Raw genomic sequence first — 26,572 nt, 5'->3', positions numbered from 1 at the left:
AATAGAAAACATATACAAAAAACCAATATTTTAGAAAAGAAAGTAATCAGTATATAGGAATAAATTTTCTGATTCGTATTCAAGCCTTCTTTCTTTCATTTCTTGATTCCAAATTGTATCTCCAGTATAGTTTTGCTAACCATTCTTGTGTCCACCTTTGTACTGAAACTGTTGAATAGCAAGGCAGATGTTGACAGTCTGGAGAGCATCCAAAGAAGAATAGCCAGGATGGAGGGCTTTGGATACAGAAACATATTGAAGGAAATGGCTATATTTATCCTATTGAAGAGAATAACATGATAGGGGGCTCCCAGTATTTGATAGCCTTTAACCAATTTATAAGAATTAGTTTGTTAGACTCTAGGACAGTAGAATTAATTAGAAAGAGGCAAGCTTGATCTTGCTATTAGGAACACTTATTAGCAATTGGAGCTATCCAGAGCTGGAATGAGCTGCCTCAAGAGCTAGCAGGTTCTCCTTAATTGGAAGACTTCAGGCTATATGAATACTTATTAAATATATTGCAGATTAGGTTCTGTTCAGATATGTGTTGAATTAGATGGCTTATGAATTTCCTTTCAACTCTGAAATATTGTAACTCTATAACCAAGCTCTTCATAGAATTTCTTAGCTTCTTGATCTGCTGCGACAGATGTCATTACAATAAGCTACAAGTGTTTTCATGGTGGTCATGTGCTTATTCTTAGCACTACAAGGCTAGATGGCCAAAGATTTCATAAAATGACATTTCTGGTAGCTGTGGGGCACATGATAATAAAATCAATTCTGCCAATTCCTCCATTCACATCCCCTGAAAGGTTCTGCTAAACATCTTTCAATTAGCAATTATTTCTCTATTTTCATTCAATAAGCATCTAATTAAAACACTGCTTTATTCAAAGCATATTGCTAGATACCAAGGTTGCAAAAACACAAAAGAAACAATTTGTTCTTTTTGAATCTGCAAGGAAGATACACTAAAATAGAGCTGAAACTGTCTGAATATGTAAGTAGACCTGTTATCTCCTCAACTGGGATGTTTCTCAATGAAATGTAGATCTCAATCTGTCCCCATCTAGTGAAATTCTTGTTCAAATTCTACCCTGTTTGCCACTCATCATGGCACAATCCTTCCTCAATGACATTAATAAACTTTTAAATATTTATTATTAGAATCTTTGCTTCTAGAAAGCAATGTGGAGCTATTAAAAAATTCCTGAATTGTGCATGCTATCTAATCATAGGGTACTACTACCTATAACAGAGTGATCAAAGACAGAGGCAAAGGATCTATTAAGATCCTTTATTTATTTATTTGATGCCTTTTTGTTGTATCAAAGAACTAGAAACAAAGTGACTGCCCATCAAATAAAGACTGCCTGAACAAATCTGGTATAAGAATTTAATGGAGCATTGATTTAGAAATAATGAATGACTGATTCAGAGAAACTGGCCTGAAAATACTCTTGTGATCTGATGCCTAGTTAAGTGAGAAAGACCAAGAGAATAATTCACACAGTGAATAAATAATAATGTAAAAGAAAAGAACTTTTAAAGTCTTCAAAACTTTGATCACTGCCATGATCTTCATCATCAGAAGACTAATGATGAAATGTGTCTCCCACCTATTAGCAAAGAAGTGATAGGATAGACGTGCAGAATGAAGCACACATTTTTGGACATAACAAGTGTGTTTATTTGTTTTATTTGATTACACCTATTTGTTTCATAGAGTCTTCTAATTGGTGGGAAGGAGCATGAATTGCAATAGAAATTTTTTTTGAAAAGCAAAGTACTTCAATGAAATACTTTAAAATATACAAAAAAGAAGGAAACTCACAGGAGACAGAAAAATAAGTTAATTTTGTTGCTTTCAGATTAAATAATAATATATGCTTGAAAAAATTGTAACAAAGGTTCACATTTTCTTACATATTCAATACTCTTGTTTTTTTTATTTATTAAAATGTTCACATTTGTTAATAATCAAACATTTATAAAGCATTTATTATGTTCCAGACACTGTGTTAAGTGCTGAAGATAGCAAATATAAGCAAAAATAAAAATAGCCACATGCTCTCAAGATGCTTATATTCTAGTTGTGGAAAATAACACATTATAAAGAACTGAAAATCAGGGAATGACTAAGGATGTTAGTCCTGGGATTTGGTGGAGAAGCCTGAGAAGTAGGAAGTCAGGAACAGAAGCAGGAAGAGAAGGGAAGCTGACAGCCTGGAATTCTGCTCAAAATGGAGATCCAAAGAATAACTCACAAATAGGAAAAGGGTACCATCCTGATGGAGGATTATTCCAGCACATGAAGACCCTAAGCACTGAAGGAGATACCAGAGTGAAACTATTAGCCAAATCATCATCCATGTAGTCAGGAACAGAGAAAGGAAAACAAGAAAAAAAAATTCAAATAATATTCTCTAATCTAGCCTTACAAACCCAGACAGATTTTAGTCAATTGGCATATAGCCCCTGATTGCTTGTCTGTATGCTTTGCAGATAGGGCTAACTTGACACAATACCATTTGCCTTATCACTTATTATTTTTCATTTGAGTAGCCAAGTGTCTGCAAATTACTACTTTTGCTTAATATTCATTCTGAGTCATGTACAGCTAATTTCCTCCAGCTGGCAACAGTCGCCATATGTGGTCCTTGGATTTGTTTAGCCTTTCTTCCTGAATGCACAGCTGCTGCCCTGAGACAAGCATTTTTTCAGAAAAGTTAAACTGATGATGGGGTGGGGGGAGTGATAGAATTCAATCACTTCTCAAGTGTTCTGTCTTAACTGGATGTTCTAAGGGATTTTGTAATCACTTCTAAAGGGACATCCAAATGTTATCAAGCTGATATTGATGTGTTTTTTTTTTCTTTTTTAAAATTTGGCATTCAAACTGCATTAACTGTTGCATATTTTCAGGTTGTCACAAGTATTGATCTTAAGAAAAAAAACACCATAATCTTGTACCAAGAACTCATAAAAGCAGCAGAATGGATTTTGGCAAAGCATCTAATGAAATGTTTGTTTCTAATGAAGGAAGTTTCTAATGATGGAGTTAGGGAGACATGATAGTATTGTAGTTGGATTAAATTTGAAGATCTGGATATGTTTTCACTCTTAATTCCATTTTTGACTGATTTCTAATTCCTATTCAGTGTGTACCCTACATATTTTCCTGACAAGAAAGATAACTAGTTTTTAAGTTAAAATTGAAAAAACAACCAAAAATCATTGCCATATTGAGTGGTGATGTTTGTAAAAGTTAAAGATCCTGGAAGAATAAGATACAATGCTTTTAAAAATTTTACTGTGTTTTATCTACTCACCATACAAAGTGACTATCATATACCCTAAAGGATTAGTTTTATCTGTAGCTCACCTTTCTTCTATTATGAATTTTGAATGCAACAAACAGAATCAGTCAAAAACATTTATTAAGCACTCACCTTGTATCAAAAATTATCAGATACTGGGGAAGACAAAAAATGAAACAGTTTTTCCCCTCAAAGTACTTGCCTTCTGCTAATAAGTCATAGTGGTAAAATTTCACTCACAAAGGACTTATAAAGCACTTTTAACTCTCAAAATGTTGATTGAATTGGATTATATAACAAAATGTTAAGAGGCCAAAAATGCCTGGTTCATTCTCTAGATGCTGTTGAATAGGAGTAAAATTCATAGAAAAAACTTTATAAGAATGAAATACTATCATATAATCATGCAACTCTATCAAAATATTCTAAAAAAAAGAGGGTAAGGAAGCAACTGCTAAAGAAAAACCAATAAAACTATTTTTAAAAATATAAGCAAATAAAGAAATAAAGTCTAGCCTTTTGAGATTTCAATCAGCCTTTGTACAAGCAGACCCTCTGGCTTGTTCTCTGCTGGAATAGAATCGGCATCAGACTTTTGAAAACCTCTTCTTGAGGTAGAAATTTGGCTAGAGAAGCATTAAGCTCAACCTCATTGTTCTCAACATTGATTCATAATCATCATGTTGAGAGAATGATAAAAGTATTCAGCCCATCCCTCCAGCATGCCATCCTTATCAAGATGGATCGGTGAAAATTGAACCAATTCAGCTGGCAAGATACTAAGGTCCTTTTTCAAGCTGAATTGCCAAGCATTTAAATTCTACTGTAAAGTGCCCAAATTCAATGGGTTGGTCACATTGTTCAAATGTTAAATGTGTATTTGAAAAGACTATTTTACAGAGGTCAGGCACTCGCTTGGCAGTCAGAAGAAATGATATAAGCATGTTCTCAAGATCTTTCTAAAGAACTTTGGAATCGATTGTAAAAAAGAATCATCAGCATGTTGTTCCCACATCCAAGGAAGCACTGTGCTCTATAAGCAAAGCAGAAATGCAGTAGCTGAAAAGAAATGTAAGGCATGCAAATATAGAAACATCTCCCTCCCAGATATTCACGGACTATTTGTGCCCAATTTGTTGAGTCTTCCAATCTAGTATTGTTCTAATCAGCCACAGTTGCACACACTGACCATTGACCTTGACATTATGATGTCATTTTGTTCTCCTTCAAACATGAACAGTAATGAATGTGTTCTTAGGAGCAAGTATTTATCTAATTAAGGTAAATATAATGATTAACAAAATAAATGTTTGTTGAATGAGGAAACTGCAAATTATAGAATCACAGAACATTGAAAACTAGAAGGAATTTTGTAGATTGTCTTCTAACCTCTTAATTTTTAGAAAAGAAAAATATAGTCTCGCGAAATCAAGTGATCAACTATGGTCATACACTAGTGATAAGCAAAGGTAGCCTTAGAATATCAAATTCTTTGATTGGGGGTAATCTCCCAAATCTGAGGCTAGTATTTATTCCATTTTATACCCCGCTATCTCTCCTTCAATTTGAAAATGTATGGCCTGGGCAAATTTCTACCTTTCATAGATAATGTCAATCAATTGCAATTGCATTTAGTTTATTTTTCAGATTAAAAAAATAGAAAAGGCAAACAAGCAGAATCAGAAATATATTGTGTACAGTAATAGCAAGATCATGCAATGATCAACTATGACAGACTTGGCTCTTCTCAGCAGTTCAGTGATCCAAGGCATCCCAATAAACTTTGGATGATAAACACCATCCTTATCCAGAGAGAGAACTGTGGAGACCGAATGTAAATCAACACATGCTACGTTCATGTTTTTTCCCCCCCTTGGGTTCTTTTTTTCTCCCATGGTTTTTTCCCCTTTTGTTCTGATTTTTCTCTCCCAACATAATTCATAAGGAAATATGTAAAAAAAAAAATGAATGTATATGTATAATCAAAAATGTTGTTTTTACATGTAACTAGGGGAAATTAAAATGTAAAAAAAATAGAAAATGTTATGACTTAAGAAGTATTGATGGTGATGATTTGTCCCTCCTACTTTTTACTACAAAGGTGATGTCTAGAGAAGCAGAATGAGACATGCATTTTCAAGCATTGCTAATGTATTGAAGTGTTTGATTATGCTTATTATATTAATATATTACATTAATATATATTTATTATATCATTTCATATTTCATATTATTTATTATAGTGAGGGGATTGATTAGGTGTGGATTGTTTTTATTTAGAGGATTCTGTTGAGATAGGATGAGGGCAGAGTTAATGGAAAGTGTTAAGGATACAAATAAAAGAAGATTAATAAAACAAAAATACATAGGAGAAACCAAAAAGAGATTCAGAAAGGGACACAATCAATTAAAGTAATATTTATTACATGGTAAATTCAATATGTGCCTTTAAAATATATATATACATATATATTTATAATACATATAAAAAATTAAAATCCTTTTTATTCTTTATATACTGAAAAATTTGTATCAAGTATTATTTCATTGATAATAAAAATATAATTTTAAATGAAATTTTTAAATTATTATTAACATTACTTTTTTCATTCCAGAATTCCGCACCTCAATCTATTCACAGCATTCTGCTTCTGGTGGATAAAGAATCAGCATTCAGGCCTGACAAGGATACAGCATTGCAGGTAAAAAAATTTTTTTTATTAATTTTATAATTATAACATTTTTTTTGACAGTGTATATGCATAGGTAATTTTTTTTTTTACAACATTATCCCTTGTACTCCCTTCTGTTCCGAATTTTTCCCCTCCTTCCCTCCACCCCCTCCCCTAGATGGCAGGCATTCCCATACATATTAAATGTTATAGTATATCCTAGGTACAATATATATGTGCAGAACCGAATTTTGTTGTTGTTGTTGCAAAAGAAGAATTGTATTCAGAAGGTATAAATAATTTCAGGTAAAATTTTAAAAATGGTTTTAGATTTTTAACACTATACCTAAATTCAAAATAATATGTATTATTCAGGTGTTTGTATGAGCTGAGAAAAATAAGATATATAGTAAAAAAAAAAAAATTCTGGAAACTTAGTTGTTGTTTTTTTGTTTGTTTCTTGAAAAGACACCCCTCTTAATTCTAATGCTTTCCCTCTTTTAATTTTTTTTTTCCATTTTGTGTGTAGCTTTTGTGTATATGTGTTTGCTTGTTGTCCTCTTGGGTTGTAAGCTTCTTGAGGGCGAAACTATCTTTTGCATCTTTTTTGTATCCCCCAAGGCTTAGTTAGCACAGTGCCTAGCATATAGTAGGCACTTAATAAATGTTTGTTGATTGAGAAATGGACCCAATTCTACTCAAAATAAATTTATCTTCTGTCTTTTGTATATAATCTATTTCCATTAATACAATCTTGAAGTTATTTTTCAATTGTGATGATAAAAAGTAGGAATTGATATTCATTTAATCTTCAGTTTGACAGATTTAGTTTGTTGGAGAAAAACAAATTGTATATTAAAATACAGATAGATAGTTTAAACTTGAGAAGCAAACATAACAAAACTGTCCCATTTGGTTTAATAGACTAAACTTAGATTTCTTTTGTCCTTTTTGAATTAAAATCCAGATCAATTTAGAAAGAAAATTGTAAAAGGATTTATGTATTCTTCAACTTAGTGAAAAGAATCCTATTGTTTCTTTTTTTTTCTTTTTTCTTTCTTTTTTTTTTTTCTCCCTGAGACTGGGGTTAAGTGACTTGCCCAGGGTCACACAGCTAGGAAGTGTTAAGTGTCTGAGACCTGATTTGAACTCAGGTCCTCCTGAATTCAAGGCTGGTGCTCTATCCACTGCGCCACCTTGCTGTCCCCGAATCCTCTTGTTTCTTAATCAAATTATTGATTGTTAATATAGAAAGGAACAAAATCTTTGAATTATAGTTTACATTTAGTTGGAGCAAAAAAAAAGTATGGGAACTTGCATTCTATTGTACCTTTTTAAATTGATTCATTGAATTATTAAAATATAGAGCCTGATTGTTACAATTTGACAAATACTAGAAATTAGCTTAAGGCTTTGTTATGTCATACCAAATAAACTATTTGAAAAGTGGAAATTTCTGTCAATCAACAAGTGACTGTCTTACTCTATGCCAAAGCGTCTTAAACTGTGGGTTGCAACTCTCATGGGTGAAAATTTTGGCAACAGTAAAAGGTATCAAATACTCTGTCAAAGATTTAATTCTTTATGTAAAAATAAACAAGCATATCTACCTCATTAGTATGCAAACTAATAAATAAAATCATGTATACTAAAGAATTGTTTTAAAATAAATTTCTTTTTGATTCATCAGTAAATGTTTGATTTGCATATCTTTTTTACATCCCTATATACCTGGAATTGTGCAAAAATTTCTTGGTAAAAAGGGGTGGCAAGTGGGAAAAGTTTAAGAAGCCCTGTTCTGTATCACAACATGCCAGGTCTGTGTAACTCACAGTCCCCATATCCTTACAAACTTGACCAAATTAACATCTACTTAGAAGGTTAGCTCTACTCCAGACTCAGAACCAAGCCTTGCCCCAGACAGGGACCATATAAGGAAATCTTTGTGAGAAGTCATATGAGATTGCAATGAGAATACCACGGGTTAGTCTTGCTGTTCATCATTATCTAGATCTTAGCATCCCAGTTCTCCAGTGGTTGGATTTCCTGTCATATTCTCCAGGGTCTGTGTCTTTATCTATTTTTGTTTCCCTCTATATCAATTGCATGCCCTCTTAGACGTCTAATAGTTTCCTTTAAGTGGATCATCTACCTACCTTAGATAGACAGCTTCTATCTTACATTCTGTTTAGACCTTGGGAAACTACATATAGATCATCTATCTTTTCTTCTTGGCTTGATATCTCTTTTCTGATGTACTTTTTGGACTTATTTCCCTTTATTCCTCTCTAGAATATTATACCTTGGCTGGACTCTCAATAAGGTCTACTAAACTTGTTATTGTTCTTCCGCAATCTAGCCAAAGACTTCGAGTCCTAATTATGGCAAAATTATTTGACTGATTTTTTTCACCAAATTTAATTGATTATTTTTATAATCATGCAGCTATAACAAAGTTTGTACCATAAATGGCACAAACAAAACTGGAAAGTAAAATTGATACTAAGTTGAATGATAGCATATCTTCCCTATTGTTACAGTTGATTTTCCCATCTAGGATGTGCTGGAATATGTTGGTATTTAAGTAAAAATAAAATAAAATAAAATAAAAAAATTGGTAGCTCCATACCTAGCTGTTCAATAGTCAGAGTTAGTGCCCAGTTTAGTTATGAAAGATTGTTGCTGCTAAAAGTGCTACATTTTAGCCACAGTTCATCAGCCCCAAAAGAAACAATGGACCATAATGGTGCATCAAGTGTATAACATTCCCCCTTTGACACCTCTGTTGTGATTGGGGGGGTGGGGAAGGGACAAACATCCTAATGTAAATATGCTTGCCTCGCTGTCTCCATATAGTGATGGGATTAGAAGGGAATAGATTAAGAGAGTAGTAGTTAAAGGGTGGATCAAAGCCACAAAATCTGTCCTTCAGAATTCTTGGCTTCCATTTCCTCTCATCTCTTCTTGGGCCACACTGGATCTCCATATCTTCTCTTCACACCTTCTTTCTTCCCTTTCTCAACTTCTGCCACTGAATTGGAGAGGAGATTCCACCAAAATGTTCCCAAGTATCCCAGCAATAGTAGTGAGGAGTATTCACCCTACCTAGTTCCATCCAGAGTAGATCCAGTATTATGAAAAACCTTTTCTCTTCTATATTCTTCTCCTTTTCCTTTTGTGCTTTCTCTTTCTTTCTCTTTTCTTTGTAATTCTCTTCGTTCCTTCCCCCTTTTTTCTCTATTCTTCTCTTCCTTTCCTTGACATTTCCTGTTCATCTGTTCCACTCTTGTCTTTACTTTTTTTCTATTCTAGAGTATTTCCTTCTTCCTTTGCTCCAATTGCCATTTTCTTTTCCTTTCTTTTTTTCTTACCACTTCCTCTATCCCTTTGCTTTCCCTCCCGTTACTATTCTCTTTTCTTAGTGCTTCCTTTTTCCTTTCACTCTTTCCTTTCTCATATCCTTCATTCCTCCATTTCTTTTCTTCATTCTTCCCCCATAAAATTCACTTTTCTCTCTTCATTGTTGTATTCAAAGATTTACTCTACTTTTATTTCTAGGAAAACAAAACCTTAAATTTTTTTTCTAAGCTTCCCAAACCTCAATCCTCAAGCATTCAAATATTAGGAAGCAGTACATTAAGGTGACATTCTCCACTAATTCTCAAGCTGTGAGAGCAAAGCCAGGGCAGGCATTTGGTCAGTCTTGGGCCTTACAGGAGCATGGAATGATTAATACCACACAATAAAACAATACAGAATTGAGGCCTGGATTTTCTCAAACTTAAGACTTCCAAGTGCCAGCAGGCCTCTTGGGTATAACCTATTTACTTTCTAGAGTGTTTGAGAAAGCAGGGAAAAACAAAACAAAACATTTCTTGCAGGATTCTCTTTTCCCCAACAACTGGATTTCTGTCAATAACAGCAATCTTTAAACTCCTTTTCCTCAGCAGTGTGAGGTTCTGACCTCCCTGAAGGCCCTGCACAAGCTCATCGACAGCACACAACTGACAGCAGAGTTTGATGGAACTTTTCCCTACAACCATGGTGACTGGATCCGTTTCCGAAGGGTAAATAAGGCTCAGTGCTCTCTTCCTTTGTGTTTTCCTTTTCTGAATTTGTACATAGTTCTGCTTTTCTACCTATTATTTTATAGAGTTGTTTATTCATTCATACAACAATCATTTATTAAATGCTTAATATGTACCAAACAATATGTTAGGTACTAGACATATAGATGTGGTGGCCAATAAGAAGTTTACATTGTGAGGAAAATATTTTGCAAACTTTAGACTTATATGTAAATGTGAATTTATAGAGTATTCTATAGAATATTCTTCTTGTTATAATAATGCATTCAAATAAGTATACTACAAGCTGGAATGGAAGTAGTACCACAATGTAGAGAGATGACCTCTGGGCAAGGAAGACATATTTAAGATGAATTTGATACATACTAACTATGTGACCCTGGAGGAATCATTTAGCCCTATCAGTGCTCTAGATAATTCTCTAATTTATAGTTTACAAATATATATGTTTTTATATATGTATATATATAATTTATATATATTTATGCATATATATATATAATTTCTAGTTTTATAGCAGAGAGGTACCAACTTTAATTGGTAGTCAGGGAGTCTATCTGGGAATTCTCTATCCCATTTAAATCATAGGGACTTAACTGTAATGAGGGTGGGATGTAATAAGCAAAGATATATAGTCAAAGTCCTGTAAAAAATATAGGAGGAAGAGGTAACTTTACCCAGAGGGAATCAGACACTAAGCCTCTAGTTTCTCTACAATCTTTGTCCCGTAGAACTCTTCTTCTCTAGTCACACATCTATCACCCTAAGGGGGAGAGGGGAATGATTACCATCTTTTGGTAATCACCGGACATCATATAGAAAGATCACTGCTTTGTTGTGACAGATAGCTTTGTGTAGCTTAATTAAATTATGAGCTATGCCATGTAAGCTTATCCAAGACAGGTCATGATAAAGAGTTCTAACAAAAGGCATCCAATGGAGAAGGAAATGGCAAACTGCTCCAGTATCCTTGCCAAGAAAACCCCATGGACCTTATTAAAACACTAAAACATATGGCATTGGAAGATGAATCCCTTAGGTCAAAAGAGGGCCTGGTATTCTCTGATCCACAGGGCCACAAGACCAAGACCAATGAATAAAAGCTACAGAGAAATAGGTTGAAACCTAATGTAAAGAAAATCTTCCTAATAATATTCAGAGAAGGAACCTGCTATTTTAGGAGAGAATAAGTAACCCATCATAGGATTCACTGACTGTAAGATGAATGAATACTTGGAGATGATGTGGAGGGAATTCTTCATCAGGTTTAGCTTAGATATTCTCTGAAGTCCTGAAATTCTGTGATTACATGTGATGTAGCAATGATCTCAGAGTCAAGAAGACTTAGTTCAAGTCTTCCTCTGACACATACTACCTGTGTGACCCTGGCCAAATCATTTAACCTTTGAGTACCTCAGGTAATTCTAGCACCATTAATTAGTGGGAGTGTGCTAATCTATAATGGTAGGGGAAATTCCCCATCAGGAACATTCTATATTGATAAAATCACAGATTCACTAAAAAAAAAGATTTAAAAAGTGGTCTATCTCTTTCCTATCCTGTAAACTACATAATGTTGATCATGGTACCTTATCTAGTTATACTCCATGAATGTGTCCTACTTAAACTTTCTATCTCTTCCACTGTTTAGCACAGTGTTCTTGCAGACAGGTAGTACTTAATATTTGTCAAGATGATTTTATTTGAATTGGATTTTATAACCAATAATAACACTTTAAGGCAACAAACAAAATCCCAGACTGGTCTTTGAAATCTCATCTCTGACTTTCTGTCTCTTTCAACTCACAAAACATGGCAGAAACTGGAACCATTTGCTACAAACTGCAAAGAAGCCATTACTTTTCTACAGAATTCCGTCTGTTCCCTGAATACAAACAGGACTCTAAGTACTGTGCAAGTAAGTAGTTTTTTATTTGATTTAGAAAGATAAGGTTTTTGTTCTAAAAAGCAAAGAGATATTTATGAAAGTATAGGTTTTTAAGTAGACAGCTAATTTTGGAAACCAATATTTATCAAAACTGGGAAGTCCAATTTTCAGTTTCCTTGCTTACCTGTGACACTTGTGTTCAAAATTTTTTAGTAATCTTAAGTTGAACACCTTTATTATCTTGCCTTTTCTTTTAATCATCTTCTTATGTATATATTGGGCAGCTAAGGTACAGCACTAGGCCTGATTTCAGGAAGACTCATCTTTCTGAGTTCAAATTTGCCCTCAGACACTGACTGAACAAGTCATATAACCCTGTTTGCTTCAGTTTTCTTATCAGTAAAATGAGCTGAAGAAGGAAATGGCAAACCCCTCCAATATCTCCATCAAAAAAACTTCAGATGGGATCATGAAGAGTCAGACACAACTAAAAATAACTCAACAACAGTTTATATATTGGTTTATGTCTTATGTTAAAAATGAACTGACCTTTCCCTACAGATCTTTTCCAGAAAAGTTTTAGGTAAAGTGAATTTTAAAAAAAAAATCACTTGAATGTCTCCTCCAAAAGAGATCATTTTTTTTCTTAATGAGAAGTTTTTGATTAGTCATTTGGCATGTGATCATATAAGTTACTAACTAAGAGACATAAATAATACAAATTCCCTATGTGGGGAGGGACCAGGGAAAGGGGAACAGAGGATTTTGAAAAATGGAACAGGTCAGAACAGGATAGACAGATAAGTTTCAGAACAGTGCCTAATACAGTGCCTTTTGTCTAGAGACTGCCTAGTAGGAACATAGTAGGCAGGGTTTCACTCATCTCTTTCTCCTGAATCTGCAGGATTTGTTCTGCCAATTCTCCTATTGCTACTACCTATCACTTCTAAACAGTGTTTCTCTCTGAGGAAAAATTTTCCCTTTGAGAACTTTTTTTTTTTTTTTATTAAAGCTTTTTATTTTTCAAAACATATACAATTTTTCAACATTAGCCCTTGCAAAACCTTGTGTTCCAATTTCTCCCCCTCCCTCACCCCCTTCCCTAGAAGGCAAGTAGTCCAATATATATGTTAAACATGGTAGAAATTTTTGTCAAATCCAGTATATGCATACACATTTATACAATTATCTTGCTGCACAAGAAAAATCAAATCAAACCAGAAAAAAAACTGAGAAACAAAATAAAATGCAAGCAAACAACAATAAAAAGAGTGAAAATGCTATGTTGTGATCTACATTCAGTTCCCACAGACTTTTCTCTGGGTATAGATGGCTCTCTTCATCACTAAACTATTGGAACTGGTCTGAATCATCCTTTTGAGAACTTTATAAAGATTTCTTGGGTTCTTTCACCACCCAAAAAATCTTATTAACAAAGAAGAGAATACTTGCTCTCTGGGGAAAGAGGAATGAGGAGAGGGAGGAAGAAAAATATAGAACACAATATTTTGCAAGGGTAAATGTTGAAAATTATTTTTGCATGTATTTTGAAAAACTAAAAGCTGTTGAAAACAAAGAAGATAATAAAAAAGGTCTTCCTTTTTCTCCTTCTCTTTAATACTGAAAGAAAAGATGATGTCTCACAAATGTAGGCTGATGGAGCAGCTCGATGGCTGGCACACTGGCCATGGAGTCAGGAGAACCTGAGTTCAAATCTAGCCTCAGACACTTAATACTTACTAGCTGTGTGACCTGGGCAAGTCACTTTACCCCAATTACCTAAAACAAAACAAAAATTTTTTAAAAGAAAAAAAAATGTAGGCTGAAAATAGGCCTGCAAAAAATGTATTGAATAAAGATTCATCTGTATTTCCGTGGAAATCTATTATAGGCTATCAAGCTATCATTGGCATTGGTCCCTGAAATTCTGATGAGTAAGGACAAGGAATAAGGTTGACAAGAGCAGGACTTGGATTGGGAGAGTTATGGTAAAATGACAAAAGGGTAAGGAGGGCTTAGTCCCTACTAATAGAGAAAGAGGTGAAGAGACTAAAGGAAAATTCTGTGGCTACTCCTCTGCCCTTGAACTTACCTTGTCAGCCCTATGCGAAGATGAAAATGAAATATTAATCTATGTGCATAGTAGTTTTATATTTTTGTGGTTTTATTATTAGCTTTTTTTTTTCCTTTGCAAAACAATTAGGGTTAAGGGATTGTCCCAGGATCACTTAGCTGGTCAAGTGTCTGAAGCTGGATTTGAACTTAAGTCCTGCTGATTTCAGGTTTGGTGTTCTATTCACTGCTTGATACCTAGCTGCCCTATTATTATAGTATTTTATTTTTCCAAATACTTGCAAAGATAGTTTTCAGCATTCACTTTTGCAAAACCTCATGTTCCAAATTTTTCTCCTTCTCCTCTCTGCTCCCCAAGACAGCAAACAATCAGATATAGGTTAAACATGTGCAATTTTTCTAAACATATTTGTCATGCTATGCAAAAAAAAAAAATAATAATAATAATCAGATCAAAAGGGAAAAAAAAAACATAAGAAAGGGAAAAAAACAAGCAAACAAATTAACAACAAAAAGGAGAAAATACTATGCTTTGATCCACATTCAGTCTCCATTCTTCTCTTTCTGGATATGGGTGGCACTTTCCATCACAAGTTTATTGAAATTGCCTTGATTCACCTCATTGTTGAAAAGAGCCAAGTCCATCACAGTTGATCATCACATAATCTTGGTGTTGCTGTGTTCATTATTCTGCTGGTTCTGTTTATTTCACTCAGCATCAATTCAAAACATGTCAAATATAGAAATATGTTTAGAATTATACATTAGCTGCCCCTATTATTAACTTTCATTTATATATAAAACTGTATTTCTCACAGCACTTTCATATCTTTTTTGGCATAATGGAAAGAACATTGGACTTGAGGTCAGGAAGACCTGAGTTCAAATCTGGCCTCAGATACTGGTTGCATAACCCTGGGCATGCTTTCTGCCTCAGTTTCGTCATTTATAAAATGGGATCATAATAGTACTTACCTTCTAGGCTTGTGGTGAAATCAAGCAAGATAATAAATGTAAAGTTCCTTACGAACCCTAAAATATCAAATATATTAACTTTTAATGTTTTATTTTTCACAGTTACATGTAAAACAATTACTTTACATTTATTTTTAAAAACTTGAGTTCCAGATTCTTTCCCTCCCTGTGGAGAAGGCACATATAAAATTATGCAAAACATTTCTATAAAATTCATCTTGCAAAAAACATAGATGTCCCCCCAAAAAACACCTTCAAGAAAAATAAAGTTTTTTTTAAAAAGGTATCCTTTAATCTGTATTCAGACACAATCAGTTGGTTTCACTAGGTATGTATAGCATATGTTACCAATTTATTTATTATTTTATCTATGCATCCATTTTATTTTGCTTTCCTCCAAGGGTTATTTGTCCCTTTTCCAGATGAGGCATAAAACAATTAATCATCAAGTTCGGTATCAGGAACAGAAGCAGAAAGTATTTTTAATCTATTTAATTTTAAACTTTTTGTAGAAAAAAATTGTATGAAGAGAAATTTTAAGTTTAAATAATTTTCTAGGATGATAAGTTACTAGTTCTCACAGCAAGTTCCTTACAGGTTTTATTTTTTTATTATTGTGCGATAGAGATTAGAGTTTTTATTTTTATAATAGTGGACACATTGATAGGAACTAGATTCATGATTTCATTGATATAGAAAATAGTCAGATAGGGACCTTCTTTGCCACTTTTAATCTTAGTTGTGTAGCACTCTGAAAAGTTAAATAATTGCCCAAAGTCTCACAGACATTATAAATCAGTGGCAGGACTAGAATTTGAGTCATCTTCTCAGAGACAATATGTTAATTTCAATTCTATGGGCATTAGTTGCTCCAACAATAAATGTAGGAGGATATACCAGATGATTTTTTTGAGGTCTATTTCAATTCTAAACGCAATGATTTAATGGCTAGTAACAGATTAATTATAGAAATAAAATAGTAGATAATTGTCATTTCAATAAAAATGCTACAAAAAAACCAAACATGGGAAACTCTCAAGGATGACAAAAGGTCTAGAGTACAAAAATTAAGTATCAATGATCAATAGCCTGATTAGTCAATTGACAATTCTTTCTATTCTATTTTTTTGTTTTTCTTTTCAAGATCCACAAAGACTTCCTAAAATTTTTATTTTTATTTGTGAGTCTAACATTCATCAATTCCCCTTATTATTAATAGGCTCCAATTACAAGCCAATTCTTCCTGTGGAGTAATTGTGGGATTTCTTTAACTGGACTGATTCTGTTTAAATTAAAATCAATCTATCAATAAACATTTATTGAGTACTTATAATATCAGGCACTGTACTAAGTGCAGGGGATATAAAAAGAGACAAAAGACAGTTCTTCCCCTTGAAGATCTTACAACCTAATGGGGGAATATAATGTATGGGCTAGCTTTCTGAAGGTCTTTTGGACAGGCCTTGGTCTCAGCAGGATAGACACCATGAGCATGGTCAAGAATAGAGTCTAGAATCTATATTCTGGCCCAGTCTTGATCTTAGTGCAGGAGGCATGAGAGCCGTCACAAGGCTGGTCAAAGAATGTCTATCTTCCAGTCCTTCTTAGCCCTTATATACCTTATTATAATTACATCATTACAGCATACTGATTTTGTGTGAACTAGAGAACCATTACATCACCATACTAAGTATATGTGTGAGCTACAGAACAATCATCTCATAAATTCCACTGAGAACACCTTGTTTCATGTATACTTGTCCAGAGTTCCTGCCCTCTATAGGGGAAACAGCATGGAAATAAATGCATCCAAAGATGATATAAATAGGAAATAGTTAACAGAGGGAAGATACTCTAATTAAGAGGAGTTAGTCTTCTCCCAGGTGATTGTTGCTGTGGTATGGTGTTTGTCACTTAGTTTCTTAGACAGGAAGCACCTGAGTCTTAAATATTGCTTCATACTTCAAAGCACCACCCATCCATCAATACATTATGTAACCTTTCTCTCTCTCTCTCTCTCTCTCTCTCTCTCTCTCTCTCTCTCTCTCTCTCTCTGTATATATATATATTATTGTATTTTATACATATATATTTTAATATATCTTTTTTGCATATATCTTTATATATATATATATATATATATTTTTTTTTTTTTTTTTTTTTTTTTCTCCTCTCCCATAGGAGGTGGTAGAACTAATCAACAAACATAAGACAATGATGAAGCTTGTTCTGGAAGATGTTCTTCTGGTAACTCTTCGCTTAGAAGGTGGCACAGTCCTGGCCAGGCTCCGGAAAGAAGATTTTTGTGTGACTGAAGATTACAGGTAAATGGATACTTTTAAGCAGCATTGGGTAAGAGCCAAAATTTTACATTAATCAAGAATGAGAATCTGCGAAAACAGTACTTAATATCATGTGCTGAGGCACATATGGCTGAGTTTCTTAGAAATTGTTGCTCCAAAAAGAGCAATTGTAAGATATACAACCCAAACTTCTCCTCCCCTTGAAGCCACAATCTCCATAAACTGGCAGAGCCAGTCCTCATTTGCATCTGTTTATATAAAACAAAAACAGGCTAATTTTATTTAAATACTCAAATGGAAGAAAAATGAAAACTCATCTTATTTGCCATAGAGTCAGAGGACTTGTTTGATCATGAATGAATTCTCCTTTGTTGTCCAATATTATAATTTGATTCCATCTTAGGAAACTCCATTCCGCCTACCTAAATTCCTCTTGCCATTTCAATTAGACATGGAATTCAGCTTTGCTCCATGCTGCTCAAGAGTTATTGTTTCTCTTCCAAGGAGACTGAATTGCAGACTTCATACACACGCACATATATATGAGAGTGAAAGGGTCATTGTTTGACCATGGCTTTGTGTGGAGGGATCATGTACTGGCTTTCAAGCAAGACTTAGTTTATAAAATTTAGAATTTGTCTTACTCTGAGTCATCATTGCACTGGCGCATTCCAATACCCTTCCCAGAAATATTCAAAAAAGCTGTTTCTCTTTGCAACAGGCCTGTCTGAATAATACTATGTATTGATCGCTGTTGTTTTCTCTTCATCAGAGATGCTATGGATGCTATAACCAGACTGTATAACCAAGTAGATGAAGAGGTCCATAGACTAGTCCTGTCATCTAATAAATGCCTTCAGCAGCTGGAGAGCCTGCAGGAATTAAGAAAGCTTGAAGAGGGTTGTAACCAGGTCAGTATTCTTTTTGATAAAGAAGAAATAAGAGGTATCCAAGTCTCTGGCTTTCAATCTGGCCATCTACATCCTTGATTAATAAGTATAATTTGAAAGGAAAAAATGAGAAGAGTCAATACACCAATGTTCATTTTCAAAACATTTTGTTTGGGCTGATTTCTTGCCCCCAGAATTCTAGCCCTGGTCACGAAGAGAATCACTCCTGAGACTATCATCATTTTTTCCTTATCTCTGACGGTCTAATATGGCTACAAGGTTCCCTGAATCCTTTATTTTCCATTATAATATCATTTGTCTCTGAGCATCTGGTAACCTATTGCCTCTCCTTTTTGAAAGCAGCTATTTTCCAAAGACAAGAAAGATTACCTTGTTATTTTTCATAGCAGACCATGTTGGTCCAAAGAGTTTGCTTCTAAAATTAAATTTTAAAAAAGCACAATTTTAGATTCTAATTGTAAATCTATCATAGGCACCAGATGGAGGAGATGACAAGAAAGCGGACTGTGTTAAATCCAGGACAGGCTGGGTGTTTGTCATCCATTTTAAAGGGAGTTCAGTTCTATCTTTCACAGAGAATATTAAAGGCTACAATTATTGAGCAGCTTTATGAACATTCTTTGAGGAAAGTACTCTTGAAATTACATCTCTTACTTACTGTTTCCTTTGTGTAGGGAACTTCCAATAAAGACGCTTCCCTCCCCTATTGCAGTTAAAACAGCTGCTTGGTAACTTAAATTCTTAGGGAATAACTAAAGATTATTAAGATGTAAAGTGACTTGCCCACGTTCATACATTTAGTAAGTGTCAGAAAGAGGACTTGAATGAAATTTCTTTCTATTGTGTTAACACTGCCTCTCATAACATCCAAACATTCCAAACCTGAAAGTTTTGAATCCACTTAATTTGTTATTCCAAGGTCCCCTTTCTAAACGGTGAAACTTGTAAGTTTGAACCAAAGACAGTTTCTTGTGCTTTGAGCATTTGTATAAATAAAAATGGAGAACATAAGCTCATTAGTGAATATTTTGTTTATTCAAAAACTTTATCTTTCAGTTGGCCCTGTTAGAAAACACATAGTACTGATTTATTATTTATTTTGCTTCTAGATATTTTTTTTTTGGTAGGGTAATAACTGATTTGCCCAAGGTCACACAGCTAGTAGTGTTAAGTGGCTGAGGTTGGATTTGAATTCAGGTCCTCCTGACTCCAGGGCTGGTGCTCTGTCTACTTTGCTAACTTGTTACCCGCATAGTAGTGTTTTTTTAAAAGAACAGGGCTAATTCTTCATACAGTTCAATTGTGATTGATGCATGTCTAGTCAAAACTTAATTAACAGAAATTTAAAATACCTTTTTGCCTATAAATGATGATGTAATTCCATTATGAAACAAGTAAAACTATTTCCTAAAAAAGGGGGGGGCTGGCTCACATACATGAGGTTATTAGATTCTTCTGAGGCACTATGGTGCCTCCAGGGAATTTAAAAAAAAAAAAAAAAAAAGGCCTCATTTTATCATGATATTTTATTTGGGCCAAGGTCCTACATGCACTTAAAAAAAAAAAAATACTGTTTTAATCTTCTTTTCCTATTTAGATCAAACTATGGTTTGAAAATGAGCGAGAAAAATATCTTGGTCCTTTGGATCTACTTTCTCTGGAGAATGTAAAGAAAAAGCAAGAAGAATTTCGGATATTTGGTGACATGGTGATGGTAGGTGTTATGGAATGAGTCGTTTCCATTGTGGCCTTCACAAGTGTTCTTTTCTATCATTATCATACTTTTTTTGTGTTCTGATAATATCACTTATGTTGTTAAATAGACATCTGAATCTGCTTTGAATGTCTAAGCAATAAATTGATCTTGATTCTTGCTGGAAGACAGGAATGCAGTTATCTCTATTATTCATACCACAGTATCTGTTAGATGCATATGTAAATAAAATGGTATAAGGATGCTTAAGTGGTATCAGTTTATATTCATCAAATTTTACTATCTATGATAGTAACTAAATGCCTTAGGCACAAATTCTATTCTATTTTTCACAGACAAGGTAAAAAAAAAAAAAAATAGGCATCAAAGGTATGAGTATAAATTACCACAAACAGTATCTCTCTAATTCAATCAATCAGTTAATCAACATTAAATGTCTAAGTGCTAGGCCTTATTACAAACATATCAGTTAAACAGTCCCTATCTTCCACATAGAAAAATATGAAAAATATAAATGAAATAAATACAAGTTAATTTGGGGGAGCCACTATAAATTGGGGTAGGGAAGTGGGGATCAGAAAATGAAATTGTCTGAGAAGAGAAGTCTGAGGAAAGAACTTTAGGAAAATGTACCCTCTCCTTAAAGAACTAGGAAGATAAAGATTAAAGAAGATAAAGAAAGGTTTAAAAATATCAGAAGATCAGTAGAATGTTTATCATGGGACCCAGTATATCTATGAAGGAACAGAGTCAAAAATTTTAGGAGTTTCCAAGAAGTTGGGGATAGCAAAAACTAGAAAGATTTAGCAAGAAGTCACTAGTGATCTTAGAGGAAAGTAGTATCTGTCCAGTATAGAATTAGAAAAAAATGCAATGTGGCATCTTAAGTAAAAAAAATAAAATAAACTCCAGAATTTGACTTTACTGATGTTTCGTTCTTGGTACTACAGCAATATTGTAGGAAAGGACTACAACTGGTAAAAGATAATAACTCACCCAACATGGAAGAAAAAATTCAGAACTTCAAAAGATACCTGAATGACATCATCAGTCAAACAGAAAGAAGGAAAGGGGAGCTGGAGAAACTGGCCAATCTCTATGAATTTTATGAGACGGTAAGAGATTCAGTAGCTCTAAAAAATGTGAAGAAATTATTTTTTTTCTAGGTCTCATTCTGGTGCTCTTTAAAGTTATGCCCAAGCTCCATCTGGCTTTATAAAGTTAGAAAAGCTTTGCACGCAGTCTCATTTGGACTGATTGTGCCATTCAGGGCCTAGCTGACAATGGAGATGTAATGCACCAATATCTTGATTAATGCATAATGAATTGTTTGGTCACAGCAATGATCAATCAAAAAAAAAAAAAATCATATTCAGTCCTGTGCATTCTCCTTCTGTTTCCAGAAGTTTGAAATCAACTATAAACATTCTTTAAATTTCGTTTCATCTAAATGTTCTATCTTTATCCAATGACCAATTTTGTATTTTGTTGAAGGAACTAAATGACATCAGTATTAGCACAAAATGTTAAATAACCTAGAGGAAGATATATAGTATGTTGGGTAGATGTTTCTATGTGAAATTATGAAAGAATGTGAACAAGAATCACTCAAGATGACATGACACAGATGGATAATGACAGATGCCAAAGGAAAGGATATCCTCATCAGCAAGATTTAAAAAAAAAAAAAAAAATATATATATATATATATATATATATGTATATATATATATATATATATATATATATATATATATATATATATATATATATATAATTATTGATGTAAAGTTAAAATATAGCCAGCCTTCTAATTTAAGAGATGATAATTTAGCCATAAACAGAGATTCTATATTGTTAACTTTAGGAAGCATATTGAACTTTATGCCAAGGTTGTCCTGAATAAATAAATCTTTTTTTTTTTTTTTTTTCCTGTTAACGATTGAAGTTCATTATTGCCCCAAATCCCTTGGCTAGACAACAACCAATTCAATATTCATCATTTTCCTCTCTGGACTACTAACATCAAAATCTGCCTCAAGAAGAGATTTTCTTTAAGAGACAGCAGCCGTGAGAAGGAGCAAGAGAAGTCTGGATTATGAGTAAAGGTCTAGCCCTGGCTCTGATACCAAACCTGAACCATAAGCAAATAACTTTACCTTTATCAGTCTTAATTTTTTTCATTTATATAATAAGGAATTTGAATTAGTTGATCTTTAAAACCTCTTTTAACTGTAAATTTCTACAATTCTGAAACCATACTCTTAATTTCATGCTGCCTGAGCAGTGCTCTCCATTACTGGGGACTTTGGCTAATAGAGGATGAGATAGTAAGTTCTGTCTGGGCTATGCAATAGCAAAGAACATGGTTTATATGGAAGTTACTGCTGAGAATTAGGTGGTGAGTCTGTTTCTACTTTTTACATCATACAAGTTCCTTATTTGACTGCTTTGCAATCTCAATACTAGAAATAATATTGTCCTACTGGGCCACTTTACTTTGAAATATCTCAGGAAATAAGGATACTTTGTAGTTATATGGAATTTTATAGAAACTCTGATTAATCCATACCCTCTTTTCTGGTGATACAGGCAAACGGATGGATGCTCCATTGCAATGAGTACCTTGAACATCTCTCTCTGGAGACTAATTATTCTCCATCAGTAATAGAATATTTAAAAAGCTACCACCAAGAGGCTACTAAAGTATCTGCTGAAAACTTCCACAAAGTGAATGAGATGATACTGGGCCTTGGTAGCAAGAAGGAACAGAAACAGTGGAATATTTTATGGCTAAAGTGTCAGCAAACCAAACATCGTTTGGAAGAGGTACTTTCTGAAGCCATTCGAGGTTCTGGCAGACAGTCTTTAAGCCAGGGTCCACTGGAGGCAAGTCAAAAAGTGGAACATGAGTTTGTCATTGAAGGTCTGCGGAAACATGGTCAGTCTCCTGGACTTTCTCTTACTAACCTTGAGAATAGCCTCTGGGAAAACAATAGACTGCTCCTTCCTCAGAGAGCCAGTTTTTCTGGAATACAGGCTCTTTCAGAGCCAGAGGGGCCAAGTTCCAGTATGTTTACTCCTCTTAGCACATCACCCTCACCGAGCCTTACTCCACTGTTGGGGGGGCTCCCTAGGACTGGTCCTCCCTTGGAGGATATGGACAACATCTCTACTTGCTACTCTGAACCTATTCAATCCCCAACAACCCGCCACAGGAAACACCCCTTCAAAAAGATCATGAAGAAGACCCAAAGTTTTGAGCTTCCTCAGCTTGACAACAGCCCCAGTGAGCTGCATCGACATGGATACTCTGGTGTTTATATAAAAGGACTGGAAGTGGCCAGCAGTGTGGCTACTGAGAAAAAACATGGGCAAAGGCCAAATGTTAAGAGCCCTCTGGTCAGTAGGAACCGAAGCTTGTCATCCCCTTCCAGGATTCATCATACTGAGGAGGAAAGAAAGAGAGTAGGAAGGTGAGAAATGACCACCACTCAATCCTCTGAATCTAGGGAGGAGAGGATTTTAGAAATATACAAATTGTAACTGTATCTTTGCTTTTCTGCAAAGTAGAAACTGTAATTCTTGACTCCAAGATCTAAAAACATTCTGGTCAGCCTGAAAAGGACATGAGTTTGTTTTGAATCAACTGAAAATATTCAGAAATATTTTCCTGATTTTTTAAAGATGGGAATCAGTGAAAATATTTCATTTTGTTTCCTCTTTCCCTTGTGGTGTAGAGACTCAGAAATACTGGCACTGATTAATTGTCGAGCTGGTAATTACACCAACATTGGACTAGACTTGTTTTTCTGGTCCAGATGGAGAAAATATAGTAATCAAATTAACATCATGATTTGAAAATTAATTACATTTTTTAAAAAACTTTTTTCTTTACTTCTAAGTGCCAAGAGGTAAGAATTTTGAATACAATTTCTCTGTTGCACCATGTCTCTTAAAGGAGAGAATTGTTTTGTCATACTTTAAAATGTTTGTAAAGAAATTGACTTAGTGAAAATAAGGATAAAGATAATTTACCAATGGTTAAAAAATTGAGACCAGAATTCATATCATAATATTTTCTTATTTAAACCTCTTTATCAGCAGTTTCAAAATAGTTTTGAGTTTGACTGTCTTTAGGTTCCAAAGAAAGGTATTTTTCATTAGTGCTTAAAGTGGCACCTTAATCCAAGGAGGAGGATGAGGTCAGAACAATAATTATAAGAGAAGGCTAAGATTTTAGGACATCTGAATGGCAAAACACAAAACCACATACCATATGCACACCTAAGATCACTAAATATGTAGGTAATTTTTTGGAATAATAAATCAGTCACAAGTATTTATTAAGTACTTACTCTGCACCAAGCACTATACTAGGCACTTGGGATGCAGACAAAATGTATCTTTACTCTCAGGGAGCTTATATTCTACAGGGGGAAGAAATTTAAATTTAGAAGAAGAAATAAATTTAATTCAAGGTAATTTATGAAAAGGCATTATTATGAGTTAAAGTATACAAAGTACTTTCCATTCAATACATCAAGACTTTATTGAACACCTATCATTTGCCAGGCACTGTGCTTTCCCCCTAACATTATGATGAAGGTATTATAAGTACTTTCCATCATCATCCCCATTCTCTCTAATCTTCAATTTCTCCCTAACTTCTATTTTCCTCTATGCTGCTTACAAACATGCCCAAGATTATTTCCTCTTTAAAAAATAAAAAATAAAAAAGTTTGACTGCATTCCAACATCAGCTATCATTATTCATTCCTCCTTCCCTGCTCAGCTAAACTCATTGAAAAAGCTGTGTACATTCAGTGCTTCTACATTCTATCACTGCCCTAAGCCCTTTCTGCATTCCAGCTTCTGACTTCTTCATTCAATCAATATCATCCTCTCGAAGGTTATCAGTGGTCTCTCAATGGTCCTATATAAATGGACTTCCCTCATTTCTCATCCTTTTTTATCTATCCTGCCATGTTAAATGACTGTCTTTACAAATACAAATGAGATTCAATATAGCTTTCTCTGTGAGGTTTTTAATATAAATATAATTTTTCCCAAGTTGTTTTACAATCCTGGTAACTTGTAATCTATTCTAGGTTATCTGTGGTAATGAGATTAACTCAGATCATCAAAATCCATAGATAATCCCAAAATTCCATTCTAATCAATAGCTGTTGTCTTCTTTCCACCTACCAAAGAAAAACTGATACAGATGCAAACCCACACACTCAAAAGAGTGTGCATAGTCCCAAAATTCTATCTGAGACAGTAGCCACACTTATTGGTTTTTTTATCTCATTTCTCCTCCTTATTCTTTATAAGAGATTCTAAGGAGTAATGCAGTTGCCAAGAGAGAGAGAACAATATAAGAAGGACAAATAAGAGAATCCAAACCTGGTTTGTTAGTGAACTTGATAATGAGCCCCTGAATCAAGGAATTAACTGCACTTAAGTCTTTAGGAGAGGAGGCAGGAAGGAAGAGTTTGAGTTTAGGATGCTATCAGCAGAGCTCATATCCATAGCATCCTAGTTACCATCCCTTACTCATCTCTGAAGTAGCCTGCACTTTTTGAGGAAGGCATTATTCCTGACATGAATTTGCCCTATAGAGAATAGATAAGCTATTTCAAAGAGCATTGTCTTTTTGCAAAGCACAAATTTGTGGGGATAGGTTCAAGAATTTTGCATTGGTAGAAAGCTCTGCTTCATTAATATATTTATGGTAATTCAAATTTTCTAACATTAGGAATTATTTACATTAGAACTCAACAGAGACAAACTCAGGAATGATCAGGAATGCCATCATTATATACTCTTCTTCATTCTTGGCTTTTATTCCTTAATCTAATTAAATTATTATTTTGAGTTTAATCACTAGACTAATGAAAAACAAAAGGCATCAACAAAACATTAAAATAAATCACCAAACCTCTGTCTCCTCGTGAAAACAAATTAGTTTTAGCAGTCTACATAAAATTGGTATTGATTTTTTAACAAACTAACGACAGAAAAAGGAACTTATTCTCAATGTTGTACCCTACTTCCTCTCTTCCCTCACTGCTCCTATAGCAACCCATTGTAATTTAAGCACAAAAATCAATAATTCTCTGCAAGTCTTTGCTTCCCCCTTTAAAAAGGTAGTAGTAGCTCAGTATTTCTAAAACTGACCATAACACCTAAGTCTTATTCAGCAGAGGAAATCCTCACTGCTAACACAGCAGTTTCCTTCTTTGTTGGCCTGCTAGATAAAGTTTAATTTGGTATAGCACAGATACCTGCCAGAAATGTGTTTCAGCCATGCTGGCCAGCTCTTCATAACCCAGTGGTGCTATTAATAATCTGTTATATCTGAATCTATTTAAACAATTCATATTATTTTTTAAAACAAAACAAAACATTATCCAGTTAAGTGAGCAAACCAAATGTGTTGTCCATCTATAATATAAATCAAATATCACCAGACTTTCTCATTATGAATATCATTTTTGATATTAGGTAAGTTGATAATTACTTTGTCAAATTGTATAAATGATGACAAGTCAGCATCTATCCCTATCCCTTCTTACCAGCCCAGTGCCCTACTGAATTATTGCAGGTACTACTGAGG

At 34.1% G+C, this 26,572-nt stretch overlaps 1 protein-coding gene across 1 annotated transcript in view; it reads left to right on the top strand.

Moving 5' to 3' along the window:
- PLEKHG4B (pleckstrin homology and RhoGEF domain containing G4B) overlaps positions 1–26,572 on the top strand; it is a 202,267-nt gene that overhangs the window by 135,518 nt on the left and 40,177 nt on the right. The window contains 8 exon segments of the mRNA XM_074279211.1: positions 5,942–6,028; positions 9,946–10,065; positions 11,906–12,004; positions 17,204–17,346; positions 18,098–18,236; positions 19,834–19,950; positions 20,901–21,065; positions 22,543–23,426. Coding sequence (XP_074135312.1) covers positions 5,942–6,028; positions 9,946–10,065; positions 11,906–12,004; positions 17,204–17,346; positions 18,098–18,236; positions 19,834–19,950; positions 20,901–21,065; positions 22,543–23,426 — 1,754 coding nt within the window.

This window comes from Sminthopsis crassicaudata, chromosome 1 (genome assembly GCF_048593235.1).
Source record: "Sminthopsis crassicaudata isolate SCR6 chromosome 1, ASM4859323v1, whole genome shotgun sequence".
Classification (NCBI taxonomy): domain Eukaryota; kingdom Metazoa; phylum Chordata; class Mammalia; order Dasyuromorphia; family Dasyuridae; genus Sminthopsis; species Sminthopsis crassicaudata.
The sequence above is the reverse complement of the archived record's forward strand: the minus strand, read 5'-3'. Positions and strand labels throughout refer to the sequence as shown.